The sequence below is a fragment of the Pocillopora verrucosa genome, chromosome 8 (assembly GCF_036669915.1).
Source record: "Pocillopora verrucosa isolate sample1 chromosome 8, ASM3666991v2, whole genome shotgun sequence".
NCBI lineage: Eukaryota > Metazoa > Cnidaria > Anthozoa > Scleractinia > Pocilloporidae > Pocillopora > Pocillopora verrucosa.
In genome coordinates this window covers 22,353,079-22,380,760 of record NC_089319.1, presented here as the reverse complement: position 1 = coordinate 22,380,760, position 27,682 = coordinate 22,353,079, and the positions used below count along the sequence as shown (strand labels likewise).

General features: G+C 40.1%; 1 protein-coding gene across 1 annotated transcript; it reads right to left on the bottom strand.

The window, feature by feature from the left end:
• Window positions 1-557: 557 nt before the first annotated feature.
• On the bottom strand, window positions 558-27,369 carry LOC131799706 (3'-5' exoribonuclease HELZ2). The gene is made up of 36 exons (XM_066171603.1): window positions 27,359-27,369; window positions 27,138-27,271; window positions 25,823-25,879; window positions 25,373-25,412; window positions 24,077-24,271; window positions 23,751-23,787; window positions 23,408-23,532; window positions 22,749-22,811; window positions 22,037-22,213; window positions 21,637-21,673; window positions 21,391-21,518; window positions 20,852-20,944; window positions 20,632-20,715; window positions 20,299-20,349; window positions 20,076-20,147; window positions 19,917-19,974; window positions 19,432-19,506; window positions 18,318-18,749; window positions 17,781-17,928; window positions 17,433-17,655; window positions 17,217-17,351; window positions 16,049-16,638; window positions 15,280-15,721; window positions 14,104-14,679; window positions 13,457-13,876; window positions 13,147-13,222; window positions 8,340-12,861; window positions 7,875-7,966; window positions 6,925-7,077; window positions 6,340-6,468; window positions 5,468-5,754; window positions 4,776-5,102; window positions 4,168-4,419; window positions 3,409-3,592; window positions 2,824-2,991; window positions 558-2,357 (listed from the first exon to the last, which is right to left on the bottom strand). Exons 3-36 carry the CDS (start codon window positions 25,834-25,836, stop codon window positions 2,260-2,262), a joined length of 10,503 nt encoding a protein of 3,500 aa, XP_066027700.1. The 5' UTR covers window positions 25,837-25,879; window positions 27,138-27,271; window positions 27,359-27,369; the 3' UTR covers window positions 558-2,259.
• Between the last annotated feature and the right edge of the window lie 313 nt (window positions 27,370-27,682).

Genomic DNA, 27,682 nt, shown 5'->3' with positions numbered 1-27,682 from the left:
CCTTTCAAGTCGAATGAAAACGAAAGAGGCGATCAGTGCGGCGCAAATGTACATCCTTATGATTATTGCAGGGCTCAGCAGTCTCTGAATATATTTCAATAGATTGTTTATCCCCCTTCATAACCTTTCAACTTTATTCATTAATATTCGAGTAAGTAGCTTTTGGCTGAATTTTGATCAGATTTTCAAGATTTCGCTGGTTGGAAAAATTATGAAATTGATTCAAACTCCTTGGTTTAGGTCATATCCGTGTAAAAGTTGACTGTGAAGTCACGCGACAGGATCGCTCTTTCTAGTGTCAGAATTTTAGACACTAGTGTCTTAGTTAAAAGATAGAAAGCCTTTTTTTGAGACAATAATTACCGAATTTGGACCCTAGTCTCTGAAATCAGACACTAGGGTCTAAAATCGAATACTTGTGTAAATTCGAGTACTAGTTTCTTAATTCGGACTCAAGTGAAACGGACAATAGTGTATAAAATCAGACACTACTGTCTTAAATCGGACTTTAGAGTCTAAAATCAGACACTAGCGTCTAAAATCAGATGCTATGACTAAAAACGGATACAACTGTCTAAAATCGGACGTCTTTATTTAATTTCGGACTGTACTACCCGATTTTTGACACTGTTGTCAGATTTTTTACACCAGTTACTGATTTTTCACGCTGCCGGTGTCCCAGTTTTGAATCTAAAGTCTTTTTGTAACCAAAAGGGGGATATTAAACACTAGAGTTTGATATATTAAAGTTGACACGGCAACCAGGTGGACAATCAGACAAACCGCCATCGTCACGATTTAAAGGAGCGTGGGCGGAGTTAATATGCCAAGCCTCCAAGCAAAGGCGCTGGTGCTCTTTTAAACGTGTACTAAACTGACGTTTGGTCTGTCCGATGTATTCGTGGTCACAGTCATTGCATGGAATTGAATAAATGGCGTCGGTTCGTTGTTCTTTCGTGACAGGATCCTTAGGTTTGGCGAAAATATGCCCCAAAGTCTGAAAGGTTTTTGAGCAACTTGAACGTTGTGGCTATTCAAAATTCTCTTGATGGGTTCGGTAACAAACAGCAAAACCAGTCGCTGGTAACGCTCTTGATGAAAGGGAACCAGTGACTGGAGAGAGCATCAAAAAGCAGTTTTCTTTTGCAAAAAGAAAAATTCTGCTTTATCGGAGCACACATGTCTAACCAACCATACAATTGGGTGGGATAATTCTAAAATTATCACCACTAATCGGCGTTACCACCAGCGCCTTTGTTTGGAGGCTTGGCATATTAACTCCGCCTACGCTCCTTTAAATCGTGACGATGGCGGTTTGCTTCCTGACTCCTATTTACACCTCATCAGAAAAAAGACCGCTAATTAGTGATCATATAAAAGGAACTCTTGTTGCAGCGTTTAGATCACCCCTGATGAAGGCTCTAGACAGGAGAGTCGAAACGTTGGGTCAATGAATTGTAACTTCTTCGGTTACATTCATTAAATCTGCAAACCAGAGTAGCATCAAACCATGTCTGACTAGAGTTTGATGTTGAACACTATGTATCCCTTATAGTGGCAGAGTTTAGCCAACCACACAAAACTGATAGACCCGACAATTTATTCAACTAGACAACACTAGACTTTTTATTTAAGAAAGGATGACACGTAACATTTTAGCTTTCATTGAACTTCACTTGGTGAAAATATCGAACTTGTTATGGTTCATTTTTTTCCGAATATCACATATAAGTATTCAGAAAGATCGGTAATGACATATTTTCATCGTAGCCAACTCAAAGGAATTTTTGAATTTCTCTTTGTAAAATAGAGGAACTCACACAAATTTATTGACAGGGCTATTCCGTGATTTAATTCTCCAGAAATTGGTTACACATTTTCCTAGTGCTAAATCTAAAATCTTAAGTGTTAAATTTTGTATCTACAGGTAAGAAAACACGACACTTCGTGATAACTATCTTAGCTAAAAGTATTGTAATATGAATATGAGATAAAAACTAAAAGTATTGTTAAATGATTATTAATATGAGATAAATCCTTTTGTTAAATCTTTTAAATTTCTTTGAGGTATTTCAAATACTAGCTCAAACTGGATTTATTTATGCACTACATAACATTAATTTACCTGAGACATTTTTAAAGCTACTAACTATATACGATTTTGTAGTTGACATTTTTCCGGGTGATGTAAACCAATCTTTGACAACAACCATCTCAAGCTTGATGTATAAAGGAAATTACACTTCACATACGTTCAGCTCAGGGCCAGTCACAGCCATCCACAAAGCATGATTTGCTTTGGTAATGCTCAATGAGAGAGCTCCACAAATCACAGACCTCTAGTAAGTTTTTGTTACCTGAGAAATACAAAAAAATGAGAGAAATGTAAAAAATCTTTGTGATCAGTGAAATACTTAAGTCCGTGTGTGACAGACAACTGTCACTGGGTTACAACTCGTCAAGTTGAAATGATACACAATCGCAAAATTTGTGGTATTATGTGTGTATTATTTTTCGTTTCCAGATATTTTTTTTTTTACTAGAGCCCAGTAAGGTCGGTTCAATCACGATGTTTAGATGCTTTTACATGAATCGCAAAAGGAACAAGAACAGGGAAGGGAGGATAAAAGACAGGAAGTTCTAACAATCACACTACTTCTCCAAGGTCTATGGTTCGAAAATTTCACAAAGACTACAATCAGCTGAACGTGTTCGTTAGTTTTAATCAGCAATGCAAATCCGTTCCTTGCCACATCATATTGTCCACACATATTACGTAACCCAAACTCCTTAAAAAGAAGATGTTTTTCTTATCCCACTCACCAATAATACACAGTCCTTGTTTCGCTCTAGTCAACGCAACATTCATCTGATGTTCGTCAGTGACAAAGCCCAAGTTCTCCCGTAGCCATCTCCCGGTGGGTTCGTAATCAATCTGGGAGTCTGGTAATGACCGGACAAGTGATATGATCACGAACTCATTTTCACTACCTGAAAATAGAGCAAAGTAGTAGTAAACTTTCACTTATAATCATTATCCTCTTCGTTGTTGTAGCTTTCATCGTCATCATCATTATTATTGTTATTATCACCATCACTATCATCAATAATCCACACTAGCGATATATTAGGAAATCCTTTCTGATTGGTTGACCAGCTACTTAGTGGCTTGTGTGGATTCCACGACAAACGTCCTGACTGATGGTTTCCTAATTTTCATGTGCACTGTTTTTCCTGGGCTCTGTTTGATTGTTTTCAATGCGCCTTGCACTCTGTTAATTGTGTGCTCTATTTGATTGCTTTGTCACTCTTTTCGGTGAACTGATGGCAGATTTCTCGTTGTAGTTAATTTAATTCCCTCAGCAGCCATTCATGCACTCTTCCCCATTACTTCTTACCCAGGTTTACCTTGGCTTTTAACAATTGAAGTTACGTTCACGTTAGTTAAATCCTCGTGTATGAGATCTTGTCGAATAACATGGCACTGCGCGCGGTATGGGCTGAGAACAAGAACTTGATCTCCTTTGTCTCTTGACTCATCATTTTCTCTTCCTTTCACGCTAAGTTTAAGGAATTTTTTGACCACAGCGACCTAAAATGAAAACGTACTCTCGTGTTCTATACGTAAAATTCGACTCTTTAGCGATTTCCTTTTTAAAAATTGCTCATTCTTTTTTGACTAAGCCGAGGTAATTTGTATCTCTTTAGTTATCACTGTATTTGTTTTCAAGTCATTTCTGACTTTTCAGATAATTGTCTTTATGAGGGAGCTTGTTAGGGACACACGATTTTGAGATGCGTAAGGCAGCTGGAGTTTAAAATTTCTTTTCCCTGGCGCGTATCTTGGATTATTATTCAAAAGCTTTAGGTTACAATGGTAAAAGAACGGCTATATACAGTTAATTGGTTGGAGTGAAAGATTGACAGAAGCAGTTACATTCTCTTTGAGGTATTCTGCGTCTCAAAAACGTCTGTGCTTACGTAAGAAACCATGAAATAATAGTTGGCTAATGTAATAAAAATTGACAGAGGTAAGAAAAAACTCAAAAAGGAAAGAAAATGGTTGAGAAGATTAATACGGATTACAACTATACGACTGTAACTATTTATGACGCGCAAGCCATGAAGAAGTTCCTTTCATCATAGTCATCATCGTTATTAACATACCACTTTGTCTTTCTCCTTCATGTTACTCTTTGATCGTTCATTGCCTTCTTCAGTTGTCACTACAAGCTCCTCCTCCTCGCCGACCACGTGACAAAACACAAGGGGTGTGTAATTGTCACCTTTATGCGACGGCCAGAAATTTAAAAAACTCCTGTCGTATTCGGTTTGACTTAGTCTGTCTATGACGCACTTTGACGTGACTAATTTTCCATCATAAAACTGCCTGGAAGGGAATTCACAAATATCTGGATGCTGAAAGACAAAATTTGTTTGCAAGTAGCTTCATTAAAATTGTGTATTATGATGAGTTTAAGACAAAATATTGATCGATGTCAAGATTAGAGCCCGTTTGTGGTTAAGCCAATTTTCAACCAAAGAAGTGCATACCGTAAACGTTATTCCTTAAGGCTGACTAAAAGTTAAGATGCATGGTGATGACTCACATCTAAGATCTCTAAAAGTTTTCAGCAAAGCCCTCCGTCTGAAAAACCCCCCACACCCCTCTTCCCACTGAGGGGTTTCTCTACGAGGATATGCGGGTCTCTATGAAGCGTCTTCCAACAAAGTTTCGTCAAATATTCGTGACACTTACGCTTTCAACGTCTTACCATTCTGTACTGCTCCTTAAGCATAACAGCCCGACTGGCATATCGCTCAAACATGGATGTACTCAGTCCAAGTGACTTCGCCACTCTGTTCTTTACAATTGGCTGAAGTTGCTTATGGTCTCCGATAAGAACGACTTGTCTTGCCGATTCTGAACTCACAATTGGAATGAGAGTTTCTGGCTCCAGACACATTCCGCATTCGTCCACAATGCACTGAATGACGTTCCCACAGACTTGCTCCATCCTTTTGCTTCCAGCCGCAGAACAAGTACAAAGGACAATGCGTCCAAATTTCTTAATTGCCCATTGCTCAGCTTCCTTTATCAACTACAATTGACATAATAAAAAGTTTATTTATCGAGTACGCTTAACTTATTCCTCCCTTGCATGTTTCATAAGTTCAGAAAGATTTTTTGCCTATCAAAAACACTAATTTGTCGAATTCAGACGTCAGTTTCTGTACTGACTATTCTACTTGGTTCAATTGACGAAATGTCCAATCGAAAAAAGATCTATCTTCTGGTCTGTATATAAAATCATAAAATGCAGGGAAAAGTTTTAAAAACCAACAATGACTCAATAAAACCAATGATATCTCTTAAACTTGCTGGATGAAAAACCCCAGAGTTGTGGGAGCTAAAATTGTAACCTTTGGTACCGTTATTGATTTCTTAAAATTGATTTCTTCAAACCTGACGATATTTCGAGACTGCGTCATCCACGATTTGCTCCTCTTCCTTCTTTTTGTCAAACATTCTTTTAAACTTTTTTAGGTCTTTGGCAAACGGCGATTTTCCCTGTCTGATAACGTGATGTAATGCGATGCCTCTCAGTTTCTTAGGTACTCTCATCTCTTCTTTGCTGCCAATCGTTCGAGATGATTTCACTTCATTCGGTATTGGAAATCTTTTTTGCTCGATGACTTTGCCGTATACTCGAAGGATCTTTGATTTTAGACCTTCGATCTTTATCAGGTACTCTTCAAGAGAAAGCAGTATTTATTCTATAAAGCGCTCAACAAAAAAACATGTATTTTTAAGTGAAAATTACTCATTAAAATTACATTCCTTACATCACACATTTTCACACTGGACCTCTCGAAGAAGCTCAAATCCCATACGAATCGAAAACGACTCTGGTTCCCTACCCTTTTTTTTACTTCGCAATAACACATCTTCGATGCTATGAACATAGAGAAGGAGTAACCAGGAGTTCCATTTCAGAATTATCAAATCATTCATAACTTCCCTTCAGATTTAAGACTTAATTGATTTGGCGTATGCAGTACCCAAGTAGTACGGTTTGAATTATTTCTATGCCTCTCCTCTTAAAGTGGAAAATATTTGCCAAAAAATACTTAATGTCTAGCATCACATAAATTCACAATGGTGGTCTACTGGAATCGGAAGATGACACTGTCACTGTCCGTCGTTCGATCTTCATCGGTCAAAAGGGTACAAGACTGGGCTTCCCCATTTTTTGTGGGCGGTCAGGGAAAGGGGGCATTGTTCCCTCCCCTATTTTGCCGCACGTGCGCTACTTTCACATACTTTGTTCCTCTCACCTGCCACAACATCTACGGATCTGTTGGAGGGCCCACAGTAGAGGACAGTAGCATTCTCCTTTTCATCTCTTTCATTCATTGCATTGAACCAATAGGCGATATGAACTCCTGTTATGGTCTTTCCAGTTCCTAGCGAAAATTATAATCGTAGTACACCGCGGTTAAATTACCGTTTATTAACGTCCGTTACACTCTTACTCTTAACCGAAAAGAACACTCAGAATAAATTAAATACACACTTTATATATACATGCAAATCTGTAGGTCTCGAGTGTATTACACCACTTGCACTCATTTCCACAAGTGGGTATCTTTATACACTACAACAATGTAGAAGGAAGGGAAAATAAGAAAATAAGAATGCTCTAGGACAAGAAACTACATAAAAGGCATAGGCTCTGTTATCATTCCTCGACATAGACCTTGATTTGTTGTCTTTCACAATGTAGATTTTATCCCAAGTTTTAGTCTCCGAATTTTTCTTCTTTTGGACATTTGATGGTTCCCCTGCTGTAATTAATACTTTTGACAAACTATAGCTAAGCTTTTGCTAAACATTGAATAGATACCATGAGGCATATTTACCGGGAGGTCCTTGAATTAAAGTAAAGCGGCTTCGTAGAGCTCTTTTAACTGCCTGAAGTTGGTCCCTGTTTAGATCTGAAGCTTTTTCAGGTTGGTCTTTACTCATGCCAACAATAGATAGGTTTTCGCTTGGTGGTTGTTTTCTGGAAGTTTCTGCGTTCAAACGATGTGAAAAAATGATCAGGTAATGATCTCTTAATAATTTGCAGTTGTAAGTTAGAGAATTCTCTAATTTGAATGGCTATTAACACACTTCGGCTGAGGTTTACATTGCAATAAAATCTAATAATGTGTAATCATTCAATTATTCCTCTGAAATGTTTCAGTATAAGGCTAATCCAATTAACGCAGGGAATCCGGATGTTTTTTACGCAATGCGAAAGGCTCAGACAAATATTCTCGTCGAAGAATCTTAATAGGCACGCAGTACGTATGTGTTGAGGATGCTTTGGTGTCCCAACGCGTCCGAGAGCTTTGCCGCACGGACCTCCTATGGTCATGTTAGGATCGCACCCATGTCAGGGGCGAGAGATAAGGGTAAAGCAAAGGGCAATCCACTGGTCCTCCAGGCTGAATGTTTTTTCAAAGGGATAACTCCCTTATTACTGAAACGACGACGTGCAACTTGGCAACTGAGCAAGGCGAACTTTCTTACACTCCCGACCGGAGGATTTGCATGAATGACAGTAATCAGGTTAAAGCTAAATAAAAGCAACCGTTATGACTGATGGAGAGAAAAACGGAGCCGTCGTGGATCACTTGTCGCAGGGACGGGGGAGAAGGAAACGAAGCAGTTGGCCAAGACCTGAAGAAGAATTCGAGTCATCGCGAGGAACCAGCTAATGTTTAGTTATTACGTTCAAATCCCCCACCCCTTAGTAAAGTAACTAACTGTGTAAGCTGTAGGTTCCTTTTGGATTTAGGACACTAAATTGGTAAATAAAACGTACCACCCAGCTGTTCTTTTTTTCCAAGGCAGAGGTCGTGAACTAGGTCTTCCTTTCCCTTTTTTTCCAGTTTTTTCAAAGCGTTCATCATTCGCCTGAAATACAGCATAAGTGTTTTGATAAGTGACTAGTAGTTGTAATTTTCTAACCGTAAAGAAACCTGCAAGATCCCAAGTACTAGGGTACCGTAGCATTCAAACTAAGAGATCTTCGACACTTTAACTTATCAGGAGAAAAATTTTAGACTGGGAAACAAGAGTATCAGGGCACTTATCCAAAAACTTGTACTGGAGTAAAGCTTCCCTTAAGCTCGTGATAAATTTCATACCAATAGTAAAAAAAAATTCGCTTTCGACAAGTTTTCCAATACATTCTCCTTCTTAAAAGCTGTCTCGTCCAATGTTTGACAGGAGGACTAGTCAAGACAATAAATGTGATATATTTTAATCTACCTTGACAAACAGTCACCTGTGATTGATGGCCAGCTTTATTATTTCCAAGGTACAGATACACCCATCTCCATCCAGAAGCCCTGAGGGAATGTGTATGGACTGTTGTTTCAGGTGAAGCGTCACACGATCCTTCTTTTTCGTGATCGAACAGTGGCCAACCCAAACAAAGTGTTCCCCTTTTCCACCTTTAAACTTGGAACTTCCCAGTTCATCTTCTCCTTCGCTTGCTGTATAGAAGCTTGAGTCATCATCACTATCAGAGAATTCTTCCTCTTCGACCTCTTTGTCAGTTTTCCAAAGGGTATTGGCAGCAATAGATTTTGAGGTATCAGATCCCTCAGCTTGCACTGACACTGGGCACCAAACTTTTGCACAGGCGTAATCACCATCTGAAATGTTGATGCATCTTGTTGTACAAAACGACTTCTCAAGCAGAAACTCGCCGATAATTTCTTTGTCATTTTCTCTCCATTTCACCGTGAGATTTTGCAGAATGATAACATCGTCATTCGTTATCGCCTGAGTGGCGGCCTCCATTGCCAGTACGGGTTCCCAGGCTTTGATATACCTTCTAATATCCTTGTACTTTGGCTGTGATGAGTGATCTGAGGCAAGTTCTACAAAGCATCTATCTGGACGTTTCCTATGCTCGAGGCAAACGTCCATTCCTGGGGCCAACTTGAAAAGCTGAATTTCTGGTGACATCAGACCTCTAACTTCGTTTACAGCCAGTTGTATGTTGACAGTGTCAGAAACCTTTAAAATCAAGGACACTTTTTGAAAATGCATATAGTCACCATCATCTTCGTCTTCGTCTTTATCTTGGTCATCGTCATCGTCGTCGTCGTCATTATCTTCGTCATCGTCGTCGTCATTATCTTCGTCATCGTCGTCGTCATTATCTTCGTCATCGTCGTCGTCATTATCTTCGTCATCGTCGTCGTCATTATCTTCGTCATCGTCGTCGTCATTATCTTCGTCATCGTCGTCGTCATTATCTTCGTCATCGTCGTCTTTATCTTCGTTATCGTCATTGTCATCGTTGTCATCGTCATCATTTTTTACCACGTCATAGTTTTCGTAATTAAAGTTTAGAGCTCTGGCCTGAGTTTCTATCTCTCCGATTGTTGCATCAACCTTTGCTAAACACTTCTCCAACTTTTCTTTGTTGTTGTTTTCGACGGCGTTTGAGACGTCCAACCAAAGTTGGCTCGGAATGCTGTAATTCTGAAGACTTGAACCATCTGAGCTTACTTCTAACGTAACCTTGACTCTATCTTTGCAAAAATGTTCCTCACGTTCCTCCTGAGTCTTACACTCCAGCGCTTGCTGGATAGTTTCAGACGAAGCATCATAAATTCTGAGTTTCCACTCAAGTTCAAGGCATTGCAATGATTCATCCATCTCTGGTTGTTTAATTGGTCCCAGGTGACTGATCTGGATTCTCCTCTGTCCTGAAGGCAGATAGCAATTCGCTCCAGATAGAAGCTGTAGCTGAAAAAAATCTCTCGAGAGGACTTCAATGACAGCAGGCGTCTCGCAGCTCTCTTTCCTGAGACTCGCAGCAAATTGAACACGACTACATTCTTTCTCAAACCTACTTGCTCTCTCAGATAGAAACGAGCAACGGCGAAAAAGCACAGAGATGTCTTCAGCCTCAGCGTTTTGGTCTGCTTCCCCTAGTAACAGCCGATGAACTTCGATATCAAGGTAACGACGAATTGGGGAGGTGAATCGAGTGTATTCCTTTAGTTTTAAAGACCAGTGAACTCTGTTATCTGGTGGAACCTCAGCCGCTTTTAAATCCTCTGCTTTTCGTTGGAGACCTCTTAAAAATGAACGTGCGATTGCGAGTTGCGGATAGATATGATCATTGCAAATTAAATGGGTGAGCTTTCTGTCATCGTCTTTTTGGCGTGCAGAACTAATTTCATTCCAAGTACACTTTGGTAGAATGAAGTTTTCCACACAAAGCTGATCTCGACTTGAGTATTCACTCAGAGAGAGTGAAAGCTGGGCACAACCTCCAAACCGCTCTTTCCATTCATTCAGTTTGTGAGTCTTGGGGGGGAGTTGAATCCTCAAAGGTAATGACTCTCCACCTCTTTGATCGATAATGAGATATCTGGCTACAGACTCATTAGCCAGGATCATCATTTCCTCAACCAGCTCATGAGCCTCGAAGTCTTCAGCTCGGTTTGCATCGTCAAAACGATAGAAAGATCCGCCACGAAGACGCAGTTTTCTTCTCTTTTGGGCCAACATGCTGAGCATGCATATGCTTTCTTTGATCTTTGTTGCTACTTTCCCATCACTGTCAGGGTTGTTTGGAACTTTGTCTGAGCTCATAATGATTGCTTGTGCCTCGGTGTAAGTCAAACGACATTGTGATTTTACAATTGTACGCGCAAAATTAAGCTCTCTCCTCTGCATGCGACCACCATGATCGAGGTCCTCGATCCCATGAACATTACCATCCTGGTTCAAATCTAGGTAAAGAGACACGGCAAGTCGTTCTTCGTTTGGCAGCAGACTGCAGAGATGGTGGCTTAGCTCTTTCGGGAGCATCAAAACATCTCCATGGCTATGACCAGGGAAGTAGGAGGTACCCCTCTTCTTTGCTTCAAGGTCGATACCACTTCCTCTCCTCACAAAATAGGACACGTCAGCAATGTGTACTCCTACTCTGCACAAACCATTTTCAAGCTTTTCAATAGTCAAGGCATCATCGAGAGCTTCACTTCCGGGAGGGTCAATTGTGAATGCGTTTAACACCAGTTGGCGATGCTGTTTTTCACGCTCAAGGACTGCCTGCCACTCATCTTGGAATCTTGCCGCCTCCCTGGAGACCTCCTTTTTAAATGATCCCTTTAACTGGTATTCGGCATCAAGTACACCGTAAGCACTTCGAAGATCACTTCCTTTTCTAATAGTCTTAGTGGCAATACCGAGTGGGTATGGGAAATCTTTCCTCCACTGCAAATATTGAACCACAAAAAGAAATTTTCCGCTGAGTGCGTCTTTTTTTGAAATCTCTTTTATCTGTACTGCTCTTTCTCCTTCTCCTGGCTGTTCTTTCTTGTAAATAGGAATTACTTCGCAAGAGCTTCCTTTTAAGTTTGCAATGGGTGTCATTGATTTATTAATGGGGAACATCAACCAAGGGTTTGTCCTGGAGATCGTGCACACAAATTGGCGTTCACGAGGGTTCATCGGGCAATATAGTCTACCTTTTATTTTTCCCTTGATTCTCCCCAGCTGGAAAGGCGATTCGTCCGAGGACTCCTTCTTAAGTTCTACCGCCACGATATCTCCATCAAATCTCTGACGAGTGCTCCTTCCCTCAATCAAGATATCTTCACTCTTGACATCTTGAATCTCTCCATAGGATACTCTGGATTTCTCGAAGCTTATGCGAAGTCTACATCGGCAGTACTTCTCGGGCTCCTCTTTCAGTAAACGTTCAAGACACTCAGCCTGGAGACTCTCATGATCGTTAAATTTGGCCTGACTGATAAGCCTTTTTGTACGTTCACTATATTCAATCCTAGGATTTCTCCAAACAATTTGCGTTTTGCCTTTCCTTTTTATGACCGTGAAGTCTTCATGACGTATATCGGTTCTTGCGTTGTTAGATACAAAAGCGCGGTGAACACTTTCATCGTCAATATCTTCGGCGACTTTGTGGTTGGTTGAAGCGAAGAGCCTCATCTGTTCCCTTTCCAACTGTTGCATCTTTTCTTCTTTCAATTTTCGTTTCTTCTCATTTTCCACACATTTAGCCTCGATGGCAAGAGTGATGTCATCCATGTACTTTGGGGGAACAGTTTCATCCGGCACATTTCCATATTCTACAAAATCACCATTTTCATTATCGTCACTCCCAATCAGTCTGTCGCACACATCTCCAGAGTCTGAAGTACTTTCAACTTCGCTGTCGTCTTCTTCGTTTGGAGATGACGTTTTCAGTAGTTCATGCTTAGAATCCTCGGCGCAATAGTCTAGAATCCTATCAGTACTAGTGGTGTGTACATTCTCATGCATCATTTCCTTGGGAGAAGAAGTTTCATTATCAATGGTATGCTCTGGTGCGTTTATCTGTGGAGGTGAATGAGATGCATTGAATTTCATATCGTCTAAGGCTGCCATCTGGTGGTTAGGAGATTCGTTATCAGGTTGGGGACTTGTGTGGCTGGCGAGTCGTGGGACAAATTCACTGGCGTTGACATTGAGTCCCGTTTGAGAAATACTTTCTTCAAGTTCACTGCACTCTATTCCAAAGAGGTTTCCACTGGCACTGCATCTCTTAATAAACTCTTCCCAAAGTCCCTGGCAATCTCCAATAGTCCTCAGTGAAAAAGGATCGCCAACCACGGCGATGAGAGACTGGGCACGGGTAAGTGCAGTGTTTAAAAGCTTAGGATCCGTGAGAAATGAAAGGTAAGGCCTGTCACTTTCATTATCCACCCACGCATTGGACTCGTTACAAGAGTGATTGGTTCGCACTGTACTGACAAAGAGAGCGCGGAACTGTTTTCCTGGAGGAACAATTCACGATATTTTAAGACTGAAGAATGATTGTCGACAGCATGAATTTAAAACGTTTGAAATGTTCATCTCTCTTAAATCACCTATAAGAATTTGATGTTTTTCCAGGGCAGATTTTCTGTTTGACAGTTTCCCCTTACCTGTCTGCCAGACAATTTCGAATTATTGCAAGAAAAAGCTCCGTACCAGTATTTCCCTGGAGTAAAATCTTAAAGTAAAAATATTTTCAATTTAAAGACCTAAATCAATGGAATTCCTTCAAGTAATTTACAAACCTTGCACATTTTCAATGGTTTCCACGTCAACTTCACCAAGATCAATTTTTCTAAGGCCATCGCGAATCGTTTTTACCTACAGAAGAAAAAATTATGTATTACTGCATAACATTGGAGAAATAAATATTCACAGAACTTAACAAGTTATTGTTGATCGGGGAAAGCGAGAGGTGAATGTTTGTAAGAAATCAAAGATCTTGTGTGTTTATGTGTCAAGGACTATTACCAACAAGAGAACTCAGAGTCTGATAGAGGAGGGTTGACAATACAGTGTAGTTCCAAGAATAGGTTTTGATTTTTTTCTTTGTACCTGATAACGCTCTGATGAAACTACAGCAACTTGTTTAGGATCCGGTATTGAACCCCATTGTTGAGGCCAGCAGTCCATGAGCTCTTTGACTCGCTTCACCACCTCGTTCACCTCAGCCAAATTGCGGTGGGATGAATGGTTCTCCGCCATCTCCTCTTCGCCAAAAGCGGAATAAAACACCAATGGACCCAACCAAGGGTGAAGGGGCTGATTACTACCACAGGAAAGTTGACCGTAAAACATGTCGGAGGAGAATTGAAGAATTTGCTCGTTTGAGCGGTAGTTCGTTGTCAAATAGATGACATTGGGATCTTGCTTTGCTTCCTTTTTTCGTCTGTCGTAGTCGTAGAAAAGCCTCTCTTGTAAAGACATCTGGAATCCCCACTTCTTTGCTTGAGGAGAGAGTACGTCAGGGCTCATCTAACGAGGAAGGTAAAAGAGAACAGTTTTACGTCTCCAGATTTCAACTCAAATGGCTTACAACATTTCCTTTGATAAATGGGTGCCCTATCTCTACATAAATTGTGAAATACTATATCACAGTCGACATGTTTCTTTTCCCTTGGTACTCGGTGCTACACCATACCAGCTCTTTCATTACCTATTACGTCCATAGAGAGTCCAGAAATGAGGAAAGCTTCACGAACCTGCATGTGATCCCCAGTGAAAACCACTTTCGTATTGTAACCCGCTAGTGTAATTGGGGCTAACGTTTCCGTCTCCAGCGCCTGCGCCGCTTCATCGATTAAGATGTGAGAAAAAATTCCCCGATGTAGGTCCATATCAAACAGAGCTCGTGACATTCCCAAAGTTGTTATTATGACTCGGTGACGTAACACGTCATTACGAGTTGGGAGTCGAAAGATTCTGTCTGTTATGAGGCAGTACTCCTTCACCATGGCAGAGACAGTTGATAACTTCCGCAACGGTGTGTAAATCCTCAGGGGTCTGCAAGCCAGTATTCCATTATTACGGAGGTATTCGTCCAATAACTCTACGTGTATGTCTGCCGCACTGTTTGAATGGGTGCAGATAAGTACGCGGTTGTTGCAGTCTAAGGCAATTTGTCGAACAGCTTGATTCAGAGTGAAAGTTTTCCCTGTTCCAAATGGACCAAACACCACCAAAGGAGGTGAATTGCTCGATGGCGAAGCTATTTTCTTGATAACCTCTTTTTGATCATCGTTTAAGCTGGGATCGAGAATCCATGGCAAGATAGTAACCTGGAAAAAATCACACGAAACAAAAGTTTGGTCAGTGCACTTTTAAGTTTCCTAAACTTGGTAATTTTCAAAATATCAGTCGACCCCGAGTCACAATTTCACGAGCACTCAAATGACAAAGAGGCCTTCGCCGCGGGAAATTTTTTTTTTTTTTTCAAAGCACGATATAATTAGAAAAGTTTTGCTTCGGAGTGTTAATGCGTTGATAAAAATATTAACTTTCTGTTGACCCAGCGTGAGGGCCGCACAGGGGGAGAATGGCCTAGGTCGTGGCAGGACGGACCGAGCGCAGCAAGATAAGTACAGAAACGACCCGGGCCAATACTCCCCACGTCGAGCAAGTGAGATTAGTCAGTAGTTTATTATGTGGCAGTCGAACCAATCATGGTTATTTTAAATTTGGCGGCTTTCGCAAACGAAAATGCACAGCTTATGACAGTTTCCGTGGAAACGGTCAGTACAGCGCAAGTAAGAACTAATCAGAACGTTCTTATTTCCATAAAGACTACCTTGCCGTTTAATAAGGATAAAGGTTTTCTCACTGATATTGAAAAGTGAAGCTACATTTGTATGGTAAATCAAACAGCGAATTAACCTTACGTTATTTTCCAAGGCGACCTCGCCAAAGGCGGGAAACACTATTCTGATGTGCTCTAGTCCCAGTCTGTCGATGTTGTCGTGCATCTCACAAAGTCGAAGTCGATTGATCCGGAACTGAACGTCCACAATGGTTTCACTGTTGTTTGTCAGCCCTAGATCTTCGCAACACCGTACAGATAGCTTTACTATGACACGACTTTCCTCCACCGAGTCCACTAAAGCTTCATAAACCATCGATTGAGAGCACTGGCTTTTTGCTATTAACACTGACCCAGCGCTCCCGAACAGATTCCTGAGTAGGAGTCGCCCATCCGCGTCATCGGGTGTTATAGGGTGCAACACGTGGAACGAACCGTACAGCCAACCTTCGTTGGCGCACAGGACTTCATCTTTCTTAACAATCAGTGATGCAGCGTGTAAATGGGCTCCTTCCATATTGAATCTGAAACAGTTTAATTGAAACAGCTCATTCTCATCGGTTGTGTCAGTGATCATTGAGCCGGTGGAGAAAAATTGAAAACATAAGAGAATGAAAATATCCAATATTGATGTAAAAGGGAAACATAGCATTCCCAGAACACTGCATTATTTCTTACAAATAACAGGGAAATTTGATCGGGACTTCATTTAAATTCATTCAGCCCGCATTTACGTAGGAATTCTAAAGTACAGCAATTGATAGTAATTGATTTATATCCAATTACATATAGAGCAGATGATAATTTCATGTCACGAAAAAACTGTTAAAGCAGAATTTTTGAAATCTAACCTGGCAACTTGTTTGCGAATATAAAACTCCTCTACAAATAACAACTGATGCATGATGTCTTTGTAATTTTTCTCGCTCAGACCTTGTGATTCGTCAAGAAGAGGACAGGGCACAACATCATCCACTCTATCTACTGGCAACTTGTACAAGTCTGTCAAATTATCATTCTTGAACACTGAAGAGGTTTTGCACTCAAAAGGGACAATTTTCCGGTAACTTTCATCCCACAGAGGCCCACCCAAAGCAAGCTTTGTCTTCTCCTCGCTCAGTTCTCTCAGGAATTCTTGACTGCCGATTTCGACACAAAATTCTAAGGCAAGGGGACGCTCTTGGCCAAAATCGAACACCAAATATTGTCTGAAGTTTCCGAAGACAAATGTAGAGAATGAGAGCGCTACTTCCACTTCACAGTTGCTGTCCAACGCACGTAGATATGGTGGTACTTGATAATGACAGTCGTCAACCCTCTCTACAGCGTCCTCCACTGTAAGTGGGCCTTTCGAGTATTTAATTTTAACACTGGTGAAACTGTAACAACTGGGGAATTTCCATAATAGTGCAATATCCTGCAGATGCCCGGTCTCAGTGGACTAAATAAGAATTGAGAAAACATATGTGCTAAGAGACTAATTAAAAGCTGACGAAAGCCCATGAGTAATCCTTTAAATCCAAAAAAAGATAATTTTTCCAAATGTTGATTATGCATTTTTTTAGCTCGCTATTCGTGAAAGTTTGGTGACTTATTACGACGATGTCATTTAGATTCTAAACTGATTTTATTGCCATAACCAATTTGGATAGACATGAATCAAACTGTAAGAATAATTGAGCAAATGGTTTCGGAGGCAATCATCCTCCTCCATCATTTCCAACAGCGACTACAATTTTTAGTCTCATTTATAGTTTTGGTTTTATTTTTTATTTTTGTCCTTGTTGTTCGCCATGATTGTAATGATGGCGATGATGTCACCACCTTTAGTCCTACGTCATAACTCATAAAGCTGCTCTTTTTTGTGTTATTTTTGCACCTGTGATACATTCCTGTGTTACGTTCCTTTGGTTCTCGAAATTTTATCTCAAATTCTAATACTTTCTCCAGGTTATTCAAAACAAATAAGCGATGAGTCCCTTAGAATATACCTCACGACCAAACTTCCCTCTCTCTTACCTCATAAGATAGTCGGACAGTCCAGCTAAAAGTTTTTTCTCCTTCACTGTCCAGTGGAACTTGTAATGACACATTTTGAACACTTGGGTCACACGCAACTGACACTCCTGAAAGACTGGTGACGAGATCCTTCAACTGAGAGATGAAGATGGATTATTTAGCTAAATCTGAACTGTCGTGAGGCTAACACGAAATATGACACAATACAGAGCTAACCTTGTAAGTGGGAACTGGTCGATCATCTTTTATCGGTGAACGGGTGATGGTTTTTATTGCATTTTCATTTTCGTCTTTTTTCTGTTCAGTTTCCTTTTCCTCCTCGTTCTTAGTTTCCATCTCCTTTTCCATCATTTTTACGTGTTTATTCCAAGCTTCGAGTTCCTGTGGGCCGTGTGCAAAAGTACATCCTTTTTTCAATTTGCAAACTCCTTTCGTCCACCTATGAATTAAAAGTAAACCTAGTTTAAGAGCTTCTTTCCTTTTTTTGATTTATTAATATACGATCTGAAACGCATACACTATGACGACCGATAGCCTGTACCTTGAACAAACTGCATGACTCACCCAGCACATATTCTAAACCGTCCCCCTTTTGGTGGCATTCGTAGTGGTGCTCGAACCTGTCCCTTGAAAGCTTGGCGCCACTCATCGAGTGACATGTAAGGTTTTTTGGTCATCAATTCTTTGTGTTTCGTCGGGACTGCACAAATATCTGAAATACGATAAACTTAATGGAAATAAGTTTATTTCACCTACAAATTTACCAAGAATGGCCAATTGTACATCCTACACTCCTTAAAAGATCCTGATGAAAAATAATGCATCGCACACAATGACGTGATGATCCAGTATTCGCACCATCATAATATTTTCTTACCAGCGGTTCCCAATCTTCTTGAATCGTTGCAAGTGAATGTTCAATTTTCGTCCTTACCGTTACATTACTAGCACTCCATAAATGATTGGCAAGGGCTCTGCGCCGATTATCATAAGATCACATTCATAGTATCCCGTAAGTAAGCAAAAAATGGGACGTGGCTGATTGGAATCCTTTAAATCGAGGAAGCAAAAGCCCTTTGTTTGCCATAATTAGTAGCCTACCTCTCTTCCTTTCTACTTCCCATGCTTTTCGTTCTTCTTCACTGTGTGCATAGGAACAGCGTTCCCCTTGAAAACAAGGCTGCTGAAGGCGGTAGTACTTGCAGAGGCGGTAGGCGCCAAAGACAAGACGTGGTCTTTTACGAATTCCGTAGCCTCTTACACTTGCACTTGCTCCAGCTTTCTCTCTAACGCCCTCAGTAAAGGGTTTAACTTTAGCAACTGGTTTTTTCGTTTGTGGAGACGTTGAACCAACAGGGGGCTGCTGTACCCCAGGTGGTGGTTTCTGTTTCTGGTGTTTGCCTTTGGAAGTTGACTGGCCGATACTTGGCACCTTTGATGTAGATTTTACGGTACTCATCGTGTAGTCCAGTTTGTCAGGGCAAGTGCGGGTGCTACAGACACTGTCTGTGTCGGATTCATCATCACCATCAGCTAGTCACGACATGGACGCAAAAGTTAAATGAATGCATATCTGCGTATACGCATGCGCTCATGATTTTCCATGAAAATTTCATTTAAAGCATGAAGAATATAATAACACTTCGTACTTGCGTATGCAGTCTTAAAGCTAAGACGGTGATTTATAACTTAACACAAACACACCCGCATTTTACAGCTTTTAAGGGACCAGAACTTATCGCCCGGGGGGGAATTGGAGTATAAAAGAGAAAACATAAAAAGTGACTGCTAATTGACTGCCAGTTTGGGGATCACCAGAATATTACAGAGCCTTATGGGGGAATCAGGTAAATTCTTTTCGTGATACAACCAAAAACTTCTCTCCCCTCCCCCTCCCCCTTCCCCCCCCTCGGCAATATATCTTTAAGCCTCCTTCTTAGCGTCTGCGTAATAACAAATTAATCAATTAGTTGCATGGGCATAAGAGGGGAATTCCTAATTTGATTGATCTTAGTTTCTAATTGTGATTATGAGATCTCTGCATGTGAATACTGAATAATTACTAAAGCGTAGATTAGTCGTAACCCGAGAGACGAGGAACTCCTTTATAATCCAAGTCCCTCAAGACTTTACTGATAAGGAAGCCATCGATAACTTGGATTTTTTTTATCTATCACACAAGTAAGGGGAAAATCATGTAGCCGCACCCAATTACCTTCCCGTTTGGCTCTCAAGGTCTTGGTCTTTCTTCTTCCCTGTTTTTTCTTCGGTCTTACTGTAGGAGAAAAATCTGTATATATAGTCAGTTTCATGATTGATCCTCATCCAAAGAACTGTAGGTGTTATTTTAGATACAAATTCAATGGTATTGATTGTGTTCAAAGTTTGCCATGCCCCGTGATAAACATCTTACTTTTAAAACACAACGTTCCTATCTGTTACTATGATGAAAAATTGTTGTGGCTCGGAGGAGCTTCTTAAGCTTCACCAGAATGAAGTGCACGTCTAATGCAAGTTTAAAAGGTGCCTCACTTTAAAAGCTCGCCATAAACCGTTCATGCTCCTCGAGGAAACCGAGTCGACTCTGTGAGAACAACATGTCTCACACAGAAATAATAAAATCTCAGGCTTTCTAATAACAGTAATCGTGCCTAAACGCGCGAGGGATGATGGATAACAAAAAAACAAATTTTTACGTACCGAGAAATTCCTCTTTAGTTGCACCTCGCTTTACTTGTGGATTAAAATCAGCTCTTGCCTGATTAAAAACAGGAAAACCAAATTGTTTAGTTTTTTTCCACAGACTGCTATAATGCTGAAAGATTTAGTGCTTCTGATTTTCGTCTCCACGTGACATACCGCTCTGTGTCTATTTTCATCTCCTTTCTTGGGCATTTCCTTCGTACAGGGCTGAGCTATTTCTTGCCGCTCCTGGATTAAAAAAGACAATTATTGACAAATTTACAAATTTTCGCCTAATAATCTATTTATTTCAAAACTTATTTATTTGAGTGCCCATGATTATAGTATAGAAATTATTAAGGGCTGCAGTCGTTTTGTATCAATGAATAACAGAATTTACCTTCTCTCGGATCCATTCTTCTCGTTGCAGCTCTTTTTTGCCCTTTGTTGTCTGAGCGCGGAAAAACAATAGATAATTTAAATAACAAACATTACCATGCCATGTCAACAGCTTAATTTTCCGGATCTCGCTTGTTTGTCAGAGGGTTGATGTTACTTTCGTCAAGTGCTTACATCCTTATAAAAACCACAGATCTGATCCATATTGGCACACACAACATTCAAGCGTGTGTTTGGGATCCCTTTGGTCAAAAATTGGGTTTGAATTCAGCCATTAAATGAAGTATTAATTCAACGAAGCACACACTTTACCGAAGCAGAACTTTTAGCTTACCTTGGCATGCTTGGAAGCTCGGAATTGGGGGCGTTTGTTTCCTTTGTAAGGCAGTAATCCTTGACTAGACGATATATCAAAGGACTTAGAGAAAAAAATCAGAAGAGTACTCTCAGCATCAATTTACATGTTTTGCAGAAATGCCAGAGAATGTAACACGAGGCAATCTCTTAGGGCCCAAAATTTTCATTAGGCAGTCGAGAAAAACTATTGAATTTACCGATTGTGTTCGGCTTATCCCCGCAGTGTTTTCAGGCTCAGCCATCTGGTCCCGTATCTTTCTTTCTATCTCGTCTAGATAAGTATTCTGAAACTAAAAGATTCATCGATTTATGTAAAATATAGCGTAAATTGAGAGACAGGTTTTTAAAAAATTCCAACGTAACCTTAGGAAGCGAATCCGAGTTTCAAGGTCAAAACCAGCGAATTTCTTGAGAAACGGGCAAGCACTTGATTAAACAACAGAATACCAACAATTTTATAAACTTTGTGTTCGACAAGCCAGTTTCGCTTTCACGGTTTTTTTTTCTCACTGATTTCACTGAAAGTTTCAATTTTTTCCCTGTAAAACTTTGCGTGACGCCAGTAGTTTCGTATGTTTTCATGTATGGTTTTGCGCGGGAAAATAGCGTACGGCTGCCCAAAATTGATTCATTTGCACATGCTCTACTTTGACCGGCTTGCTCTGCATGTGTTCCAGGTCACAGCGCTGATCATTTTCTTTAGCTAGTTATTGGAGAGGATTAACTTCAGTCTCACCTCAGGATCAATAAGCATCCGCCATTCATTGAGTATTTCAAGAGCTTCGGAAAACTCTCCAAGCTGCATTTGGATTTTGATCTTTGTATCAAGAGCTGAGATACTTTCACGGTCAGACAGATTAAGGGCTGATAGAAAAAAAGATTTGCTACAAGGTTATTCATTTGTAAGAACAGTTAGTTAGAACTTTCCCTCACCCTTCCGGGAAAGCCTCACATATTTCTCACATATTCAAGAATGGCTCACCTCGATTGCAGTCTTGATCAGCTTGTAAAAATTTCCCCTATAGACAGAAAAGGGTTTCAAAATCGGCGGTTATGTAAACCTCTGGTTAAAACTCTTGTTTCTAGTATCAGCAGTTACCTAGACTAATGGTGTAAACAGCTATAAAAATTTTAAATAATTTCACAAGTTACAAATTTATATTACCGGGTAGGAGTGGGGGACGTTTGTCGTCTCGTTTAAGGTACACTTGGAATAGAATTCCTATATTTTTAACTGTTGGTGTATCATTTGTGGTTTCAACCAAAGAAATTGAAAAAATGCCATCTTTTTTTATAATTCACCTGCCATATAACATATATCAACAGTACATTTAAACTAGCTGGAAAATAATAACTTTCGTCTGTACCAAATCTACTCTTACCTGAATGAAATAACATTGCGCTCGGTATTCATGGGCCATCTGTATTCCTTCTGCTCTAGGCGCAAGATTAACCATCTCTGTGAAGATACTCAAAGCTAAATCAGATTTGTTTTTTTCAAACAATATCGTCCCTTGCTTCATCAGGATGTCGATGGTTCTGTAGATTTGGTGTTCACCCTTAAAGGCAAGGCACACAATACACTGTTCGTCATGGCAAATCCAAACTAAACTTTATAATCTGAACAAATACTTTCACACTTATGCAATAGGTTTAAAGGCGTTACTTCACTTTATTTTCCCTGGTAAGCAATGGCGAATATCAGATGATTTCAAATCTTGCGAGAAATGCAACGAAAATATTCCTAATTGTTTATCAAAGATTGGAGGATGTTACTCTGTTGTTAGCAAAAGAAACGGAAACCGTGTTTGTTCATAAATTCGCTCTGAAAAGTTAAGCGTAAAGTTTAACGGTGCTGAGTTTTGAATGTTTTGTTCTGTGTTGCAAAAACATTGGAGCGATGATAAATACAATAGCCTCCATTCTACTCCCTCGAAGCTCAATCATTTCCTCGAGCTTCGCTCTTGGAAACATAATATGTCCGCAGACTAATATTCTAGAATATTTTCACGTCACATGGAGGCTACTGTTGACATATCAAACTGATTTTGTTCAAAATTTGACGTTGAGCATACGAAAATAACAAAACGATACCTGTCTGAAGAGCGATTTGACCTTTGTTCTTAGTCTGCGCACAGCATCTTTGTCTCTTGACTTCTGCAAAGTAAAAACGGTTCGATTGGCATAAGAAAACGTAAATTGCTGCTTCTTCTTCTTCACCTGTGCCACACTTTCATTCCAGGTGGGAGCTGGTTATGATGACTTTAGTCCAGAGAGATCTGAGGGATTTCTTTTGATTGTCAGGTTTGTGTAGGAACAGTTCCGGGGGCCACACGAATTCATGAATGTCAAAGTAGACGACACACGAATTATCCCTAATTTTGACATATTTTGAAGTATGCCACGACTCAACTGATAACTGATTCACCCATCATTGGCAGTTAACTGGCCGTCTATGGTCCCCTCTTTATGCTCTATAGTCTCCTCTGTTCCCTCCTGAAAACCATATGATCCCCAAAATCCCCGCCCCGCCCCGTCGGCGATCTATAATGACCAGTCTCTAAAGGGTTCGCTATAGCACCGCACTACGAGCGTTTTTAGAATTCTATACGAAAAAAAAAGAGAATTTAAATATCACTAGAATAAATCCACACATTCTGGATAGCACTTGAACACCAGTGTCACTTGAGCATCAATATCACTTGAAGGAGCCTGATTTGATACTACGTGAAATTAATGAACAAAAAATTTACCTCGGGATTGAGAGCTTCAAAGACAATGGCATGAATGAAGGCTTCTTGCACCTCTCCCTGCAATTCTAGAGCTCGTAATCTCAGGAAGGCTACATGTTCGTTTCCGCAACCAGTCAAGGTTTCACCTTGAAAAGAAAACGATAAACGAATATGATATGATTTATCATGTGAAAACATTTGTTATCTGCCTTTTCCATTTCTCGCTCAAATTAAAATAGTCAGTGAAGAGGCGACACAGGAATGGACAATTCAGTCTTTGAGTCAATTGAGCTTGTTAGTGTCATCATTAGAAGAGCGATTGGGAACATCTGTCCCACCCTACTACGCAACTTGATGTACTTACAAACATCGCAGTCATGTAAAACATGTTGCACATAATTCTGAAAGAAGAACAAAAGTATTGTCATTATTATATAATGAGATTAAATGATCCTTGACCAATCAGAAAGCGTGCGTGTCTTTAAGCATACTTTAGCATTATTGCTCAGGTGATTATAGAAATGTGCGCACTCTGATTGGTAGAGAATTACTTTCTGATCACATCGTACGAGTTGTTTGTTACTAAAGTAATTTTGTATGACTAGTTATTTGAATGACTTAGCGGTCTTTAAAAATACTAATAGCTGATAGCCAGTCACGTAAAGCAACTGAGGAATCATTCAAAATTACCAAACGAAGTAAACATTCAGCTCGCTTGCACAGAATATAGGCCACCCGTTCAGCAGATGTGGGAACTTGAAGATATTCAACAGCCGCAGTGTAAAGCGCAGCTGCAGTACGATAGTCTTTGGTCTCCAAAAACCGATCAGCATTTTTCAGAGTTTCCTCATGGTTGGTTGATACAAGGGCTGAAAGGAGCAAATCCTACCATGAAAAAAAATGGATACTGTTCATATACTGCCCAGTTAAGACAGATGTAAAACGAAAAAGGGTTTTTCCTAAAGCTAACTTTGGACTGACTAGTTGTGTCAGAAAAATTGTCAGGTTTTTAAAAAAAAACTTGTCGATGATATTTTATCAGGAAAAATATATCGAGCTATACCTTGCAACGTTAGTCAAAGGCGTGGGGTGCACTCCTCAAATTTCCGAAGATCTACCCAACATACTACATACTCAAAGGCGTGGGGTGCACTCCTCAAATTTCCGAAGACCTACCCGACATATGCAACCTCCTCATCGGCTTTCTCGCTGGGTTTGAGATACCTGTCAGCCTACTAAACAAGGGTTTGTGTGCGAAGCTTTGATCCGGTGACGCGAGAATCGCAAGTAGGCAGGTATTTCTAAACAATTTCGGCAAAAAATCTTCCTGAAAAATCATTTGCGGTAACACTTTCGACCCCTACAAGATTTTCTTTGACATGTTCCGCTTGCAAAATCTACTGAACAATAATATACCTGATAATAATATACCTTGCAACGTTAGTCAAAGGCGTGGGGTGCACTAGCTACTCAAATTTCCGAAGACCCACCCAATATATACAACCTCCTCATAGACTTTTTCGCCGGGTTTGAGAAACCTATCAGCCTACTAAACAAAGGTTTGAGTGCAAAGTTTTGATCCGATGACGTGAAAATCGCAAGTAGGCAGGCATGTCATATCAGCAACAAATCTCTCTGTCAAATCATTTGCGGTAAAACTATCGACCCTCTACAAGTTTTTCTTTGATATGTTTCAATTTCAAAATCTACTGAGCAATAATATTCAAAATGTCAAGGAAAAATTTTCATTTACGTACACTCCCCAGGAAAACTTTTCTAAGAAATGTTGCTATGGGAAACTTGCTAATCCAAATCGATCTTAACCAGATAACCGGAATTATTTTCGGAAGTTCTACGAGACTTGAATCGCTTACATGCTCTTTAGTTATCCTAGTTAACTCCATTTTTGATGATATAATCCATCATAAGAAGCTGGGTTAAAGGTCAAAGTATGATAAGCAATAAAATTACAACAATTTCACTGACCTGTGGTACTGGAAATGGCAAGGCGTTAAAAGACACGGAACTGAAAATGATATCAAAATGGTTCATGTCAATGATACAAATTCACTACATAATGGACGAAAATATAAAACTTTGGGAATCGATCCTCGTTCCCATGGCTCCTCCTCCTTCTTTCCTTCGCTTTGCAGGCGGGAATTTTCCGGAATCTAATTTTCTTTTCCACCCAAAAATGCCAAAACTAAATTGTAAGCTAATAATCAAAGTAATTCCACACGCCCATTTACAGTCAGAACAATGAACCAATGAGAACTTAAAGTAAAAGACATGCAAACTGTCTTGGTTTTTACACTTTAACTGTTGACAGGATGACGAATATTTTGTAAACCAATCTCAAAGCAAAGTTTAACAAACCAATGAAATCCCAGATTTCGCTCCAGGGCTCAAACATCATTTGTGGATAATATTCTATACCTTTGGTAGGCCATGTAGGATTCCAAGTGACCTAAAAAGCTGGAATCTTTTCAATACCTAAAAAGGAGGAAAAACGAAAAAGGCCGACTCAGAGAAAGACTAAATAAATAGAACAGTTATGAAGAGAGACTCTGTCCAAAACCTCTCGCGGCTTCGCGTGCTTCTTTTTATTAACGGCTCTGCCGCTGGACGCTTGAACGCATGAAAAAACCGCCAGCTACTCAAACTATACAGTCCTCGATTCACGGAAATTATACCCCACTGAAAACAATGCCACGAAACGGAAACCAAAACATTTACTGACTTCGGCTGAACAAGAAGTGAATTCTTTTGATCGTGCAATCTGATTGTGCGGTGAGAGTATTCCTGAGAACGACTGTTGTCGGCAATAGTAAACTGCAGCACTGGGAACCTTAAGTGAAACCAAGATGGCGACAACAACGAGAACATGCCAAAAGAGGAGATCTTATGGACAAGAAAAATAGCTCGACTGGTGCGTTTTGAAACTTTGTACAATTCTAAGCCGTCCTCAGGAAATCGTCAAACTTTGCGTGGTCTTGTGACGGTAATTAAGACGATGAATTATTTACGTTTTTATTTGGAACTCTACGCTTCGCTAGCTCCCATGTAACGCTTAAGTTAAGGTAAGGCGCCGTAAGAAACGACAGATATCTCGATCTTTTCGCAAAATTCTAAATAAGTTAGTTAAGAATTTAATTTTTAATCGACGTTTTCCCATACCGTAGCCGTTCTGACGGTCCTTAGACGGACGTTTCGAGAATCTAGGTGGAAGTCATCTTCAGAGGAGTAAAAAGTTGTTTTAAGTCCGATCCCGGTAATAGGTTCGTTCGTCACCACTATCGAAGCTTATCGCAATAAATCAATTCCGCGTGTGAGTCACCTACGAATCCTCTACAATGGAGCTCCCCTCAGAATCGATAACCCAAATATAGAATTCTGCCTCGCTTCTTGAAGAAGTTCACCGATTAAGTTACCGACAAAAATTTCTCTGCCTTGCAAAAAGAAGAGGTGTTTAAGTCTGTGAAATCACTATATACGCGGTGTTTAATAATTAAAAAATTAATCAGAATGTGTGAATACTCACAAAACTATAGTTTGGCATCGTGACAGTAATTCAAAGCCGCTTGGAGCAAGTCGCGACAGAACTCACGCGACAGCTCGAACCTGTTAGGTAGAATTTCTACCGACTGTGAAATTCCAAGTGAACATTTTCTCATTCTGTTCGAAAAACCTTTCTTGATCAGCAATGGATGACATGAGATAAAGAAATTTCCTTCCTGTACAAAACACTTACCTCGAGCTCTAAACCAATGTTTAATTTTATCCTTCTCCTGTATGAATGTAGTTTGACTCGGAATGTCTCGGCAAGCGAGCAGCAACACTTGCTTTCTAAACTTCAAGCGATTTATCAAAATTTCTCGGCTACACCTATTAAAGAGACCGAGAGTTTAGTGAATATGATTACGAACATGGCATTACAGCGCGTATACTACACAAGAGGCAGCAGCTACAAACCTTGTTTTGTCTTCTGAAACAAAATATGCAAATGTTGAACATGTGCGACCTTATGGTCCTGGCGCGGTGCATTCGTCACGGTTGATGATTCCCAGAGGAAATTGAGGAAATCATTAAATTTCTAGAATATACGTATCGGCGGACAAATTTTTGAAAAACGCAAAAATTTTCTTTAATGACGTTAAATAGCACAGCATTGATAAATATCAGAGGGAAAATTATGATCAACTAATGCCTACTGATTCATTATGACGTTTATGCTGAATTCAAATCAAAGGAAATAGGTTCGCCTAAATAAGTCGAGAGGATGTAACTCGCTTTTTA

Bases quoted from the DNA above. Each gene is read 5' to 3' on its own strand.
- LOC131799706 (XM_066171603.1), bottom strand. The intron at 18,750-19,431 runs GTAATTGGGTGC...TGTCGTGACTAG, and splicing joins CTTGAGAGCCAAACGGGAAG to CTGATGGTGATGATGAATCC. The intron at 7,078-7,874 runs GTACGTTTTATT...GTTTGAACGCAG, and splicing joins AAAAAAAGAACAGCTGGGTG to AAACTTCCAGAAAACAACCA.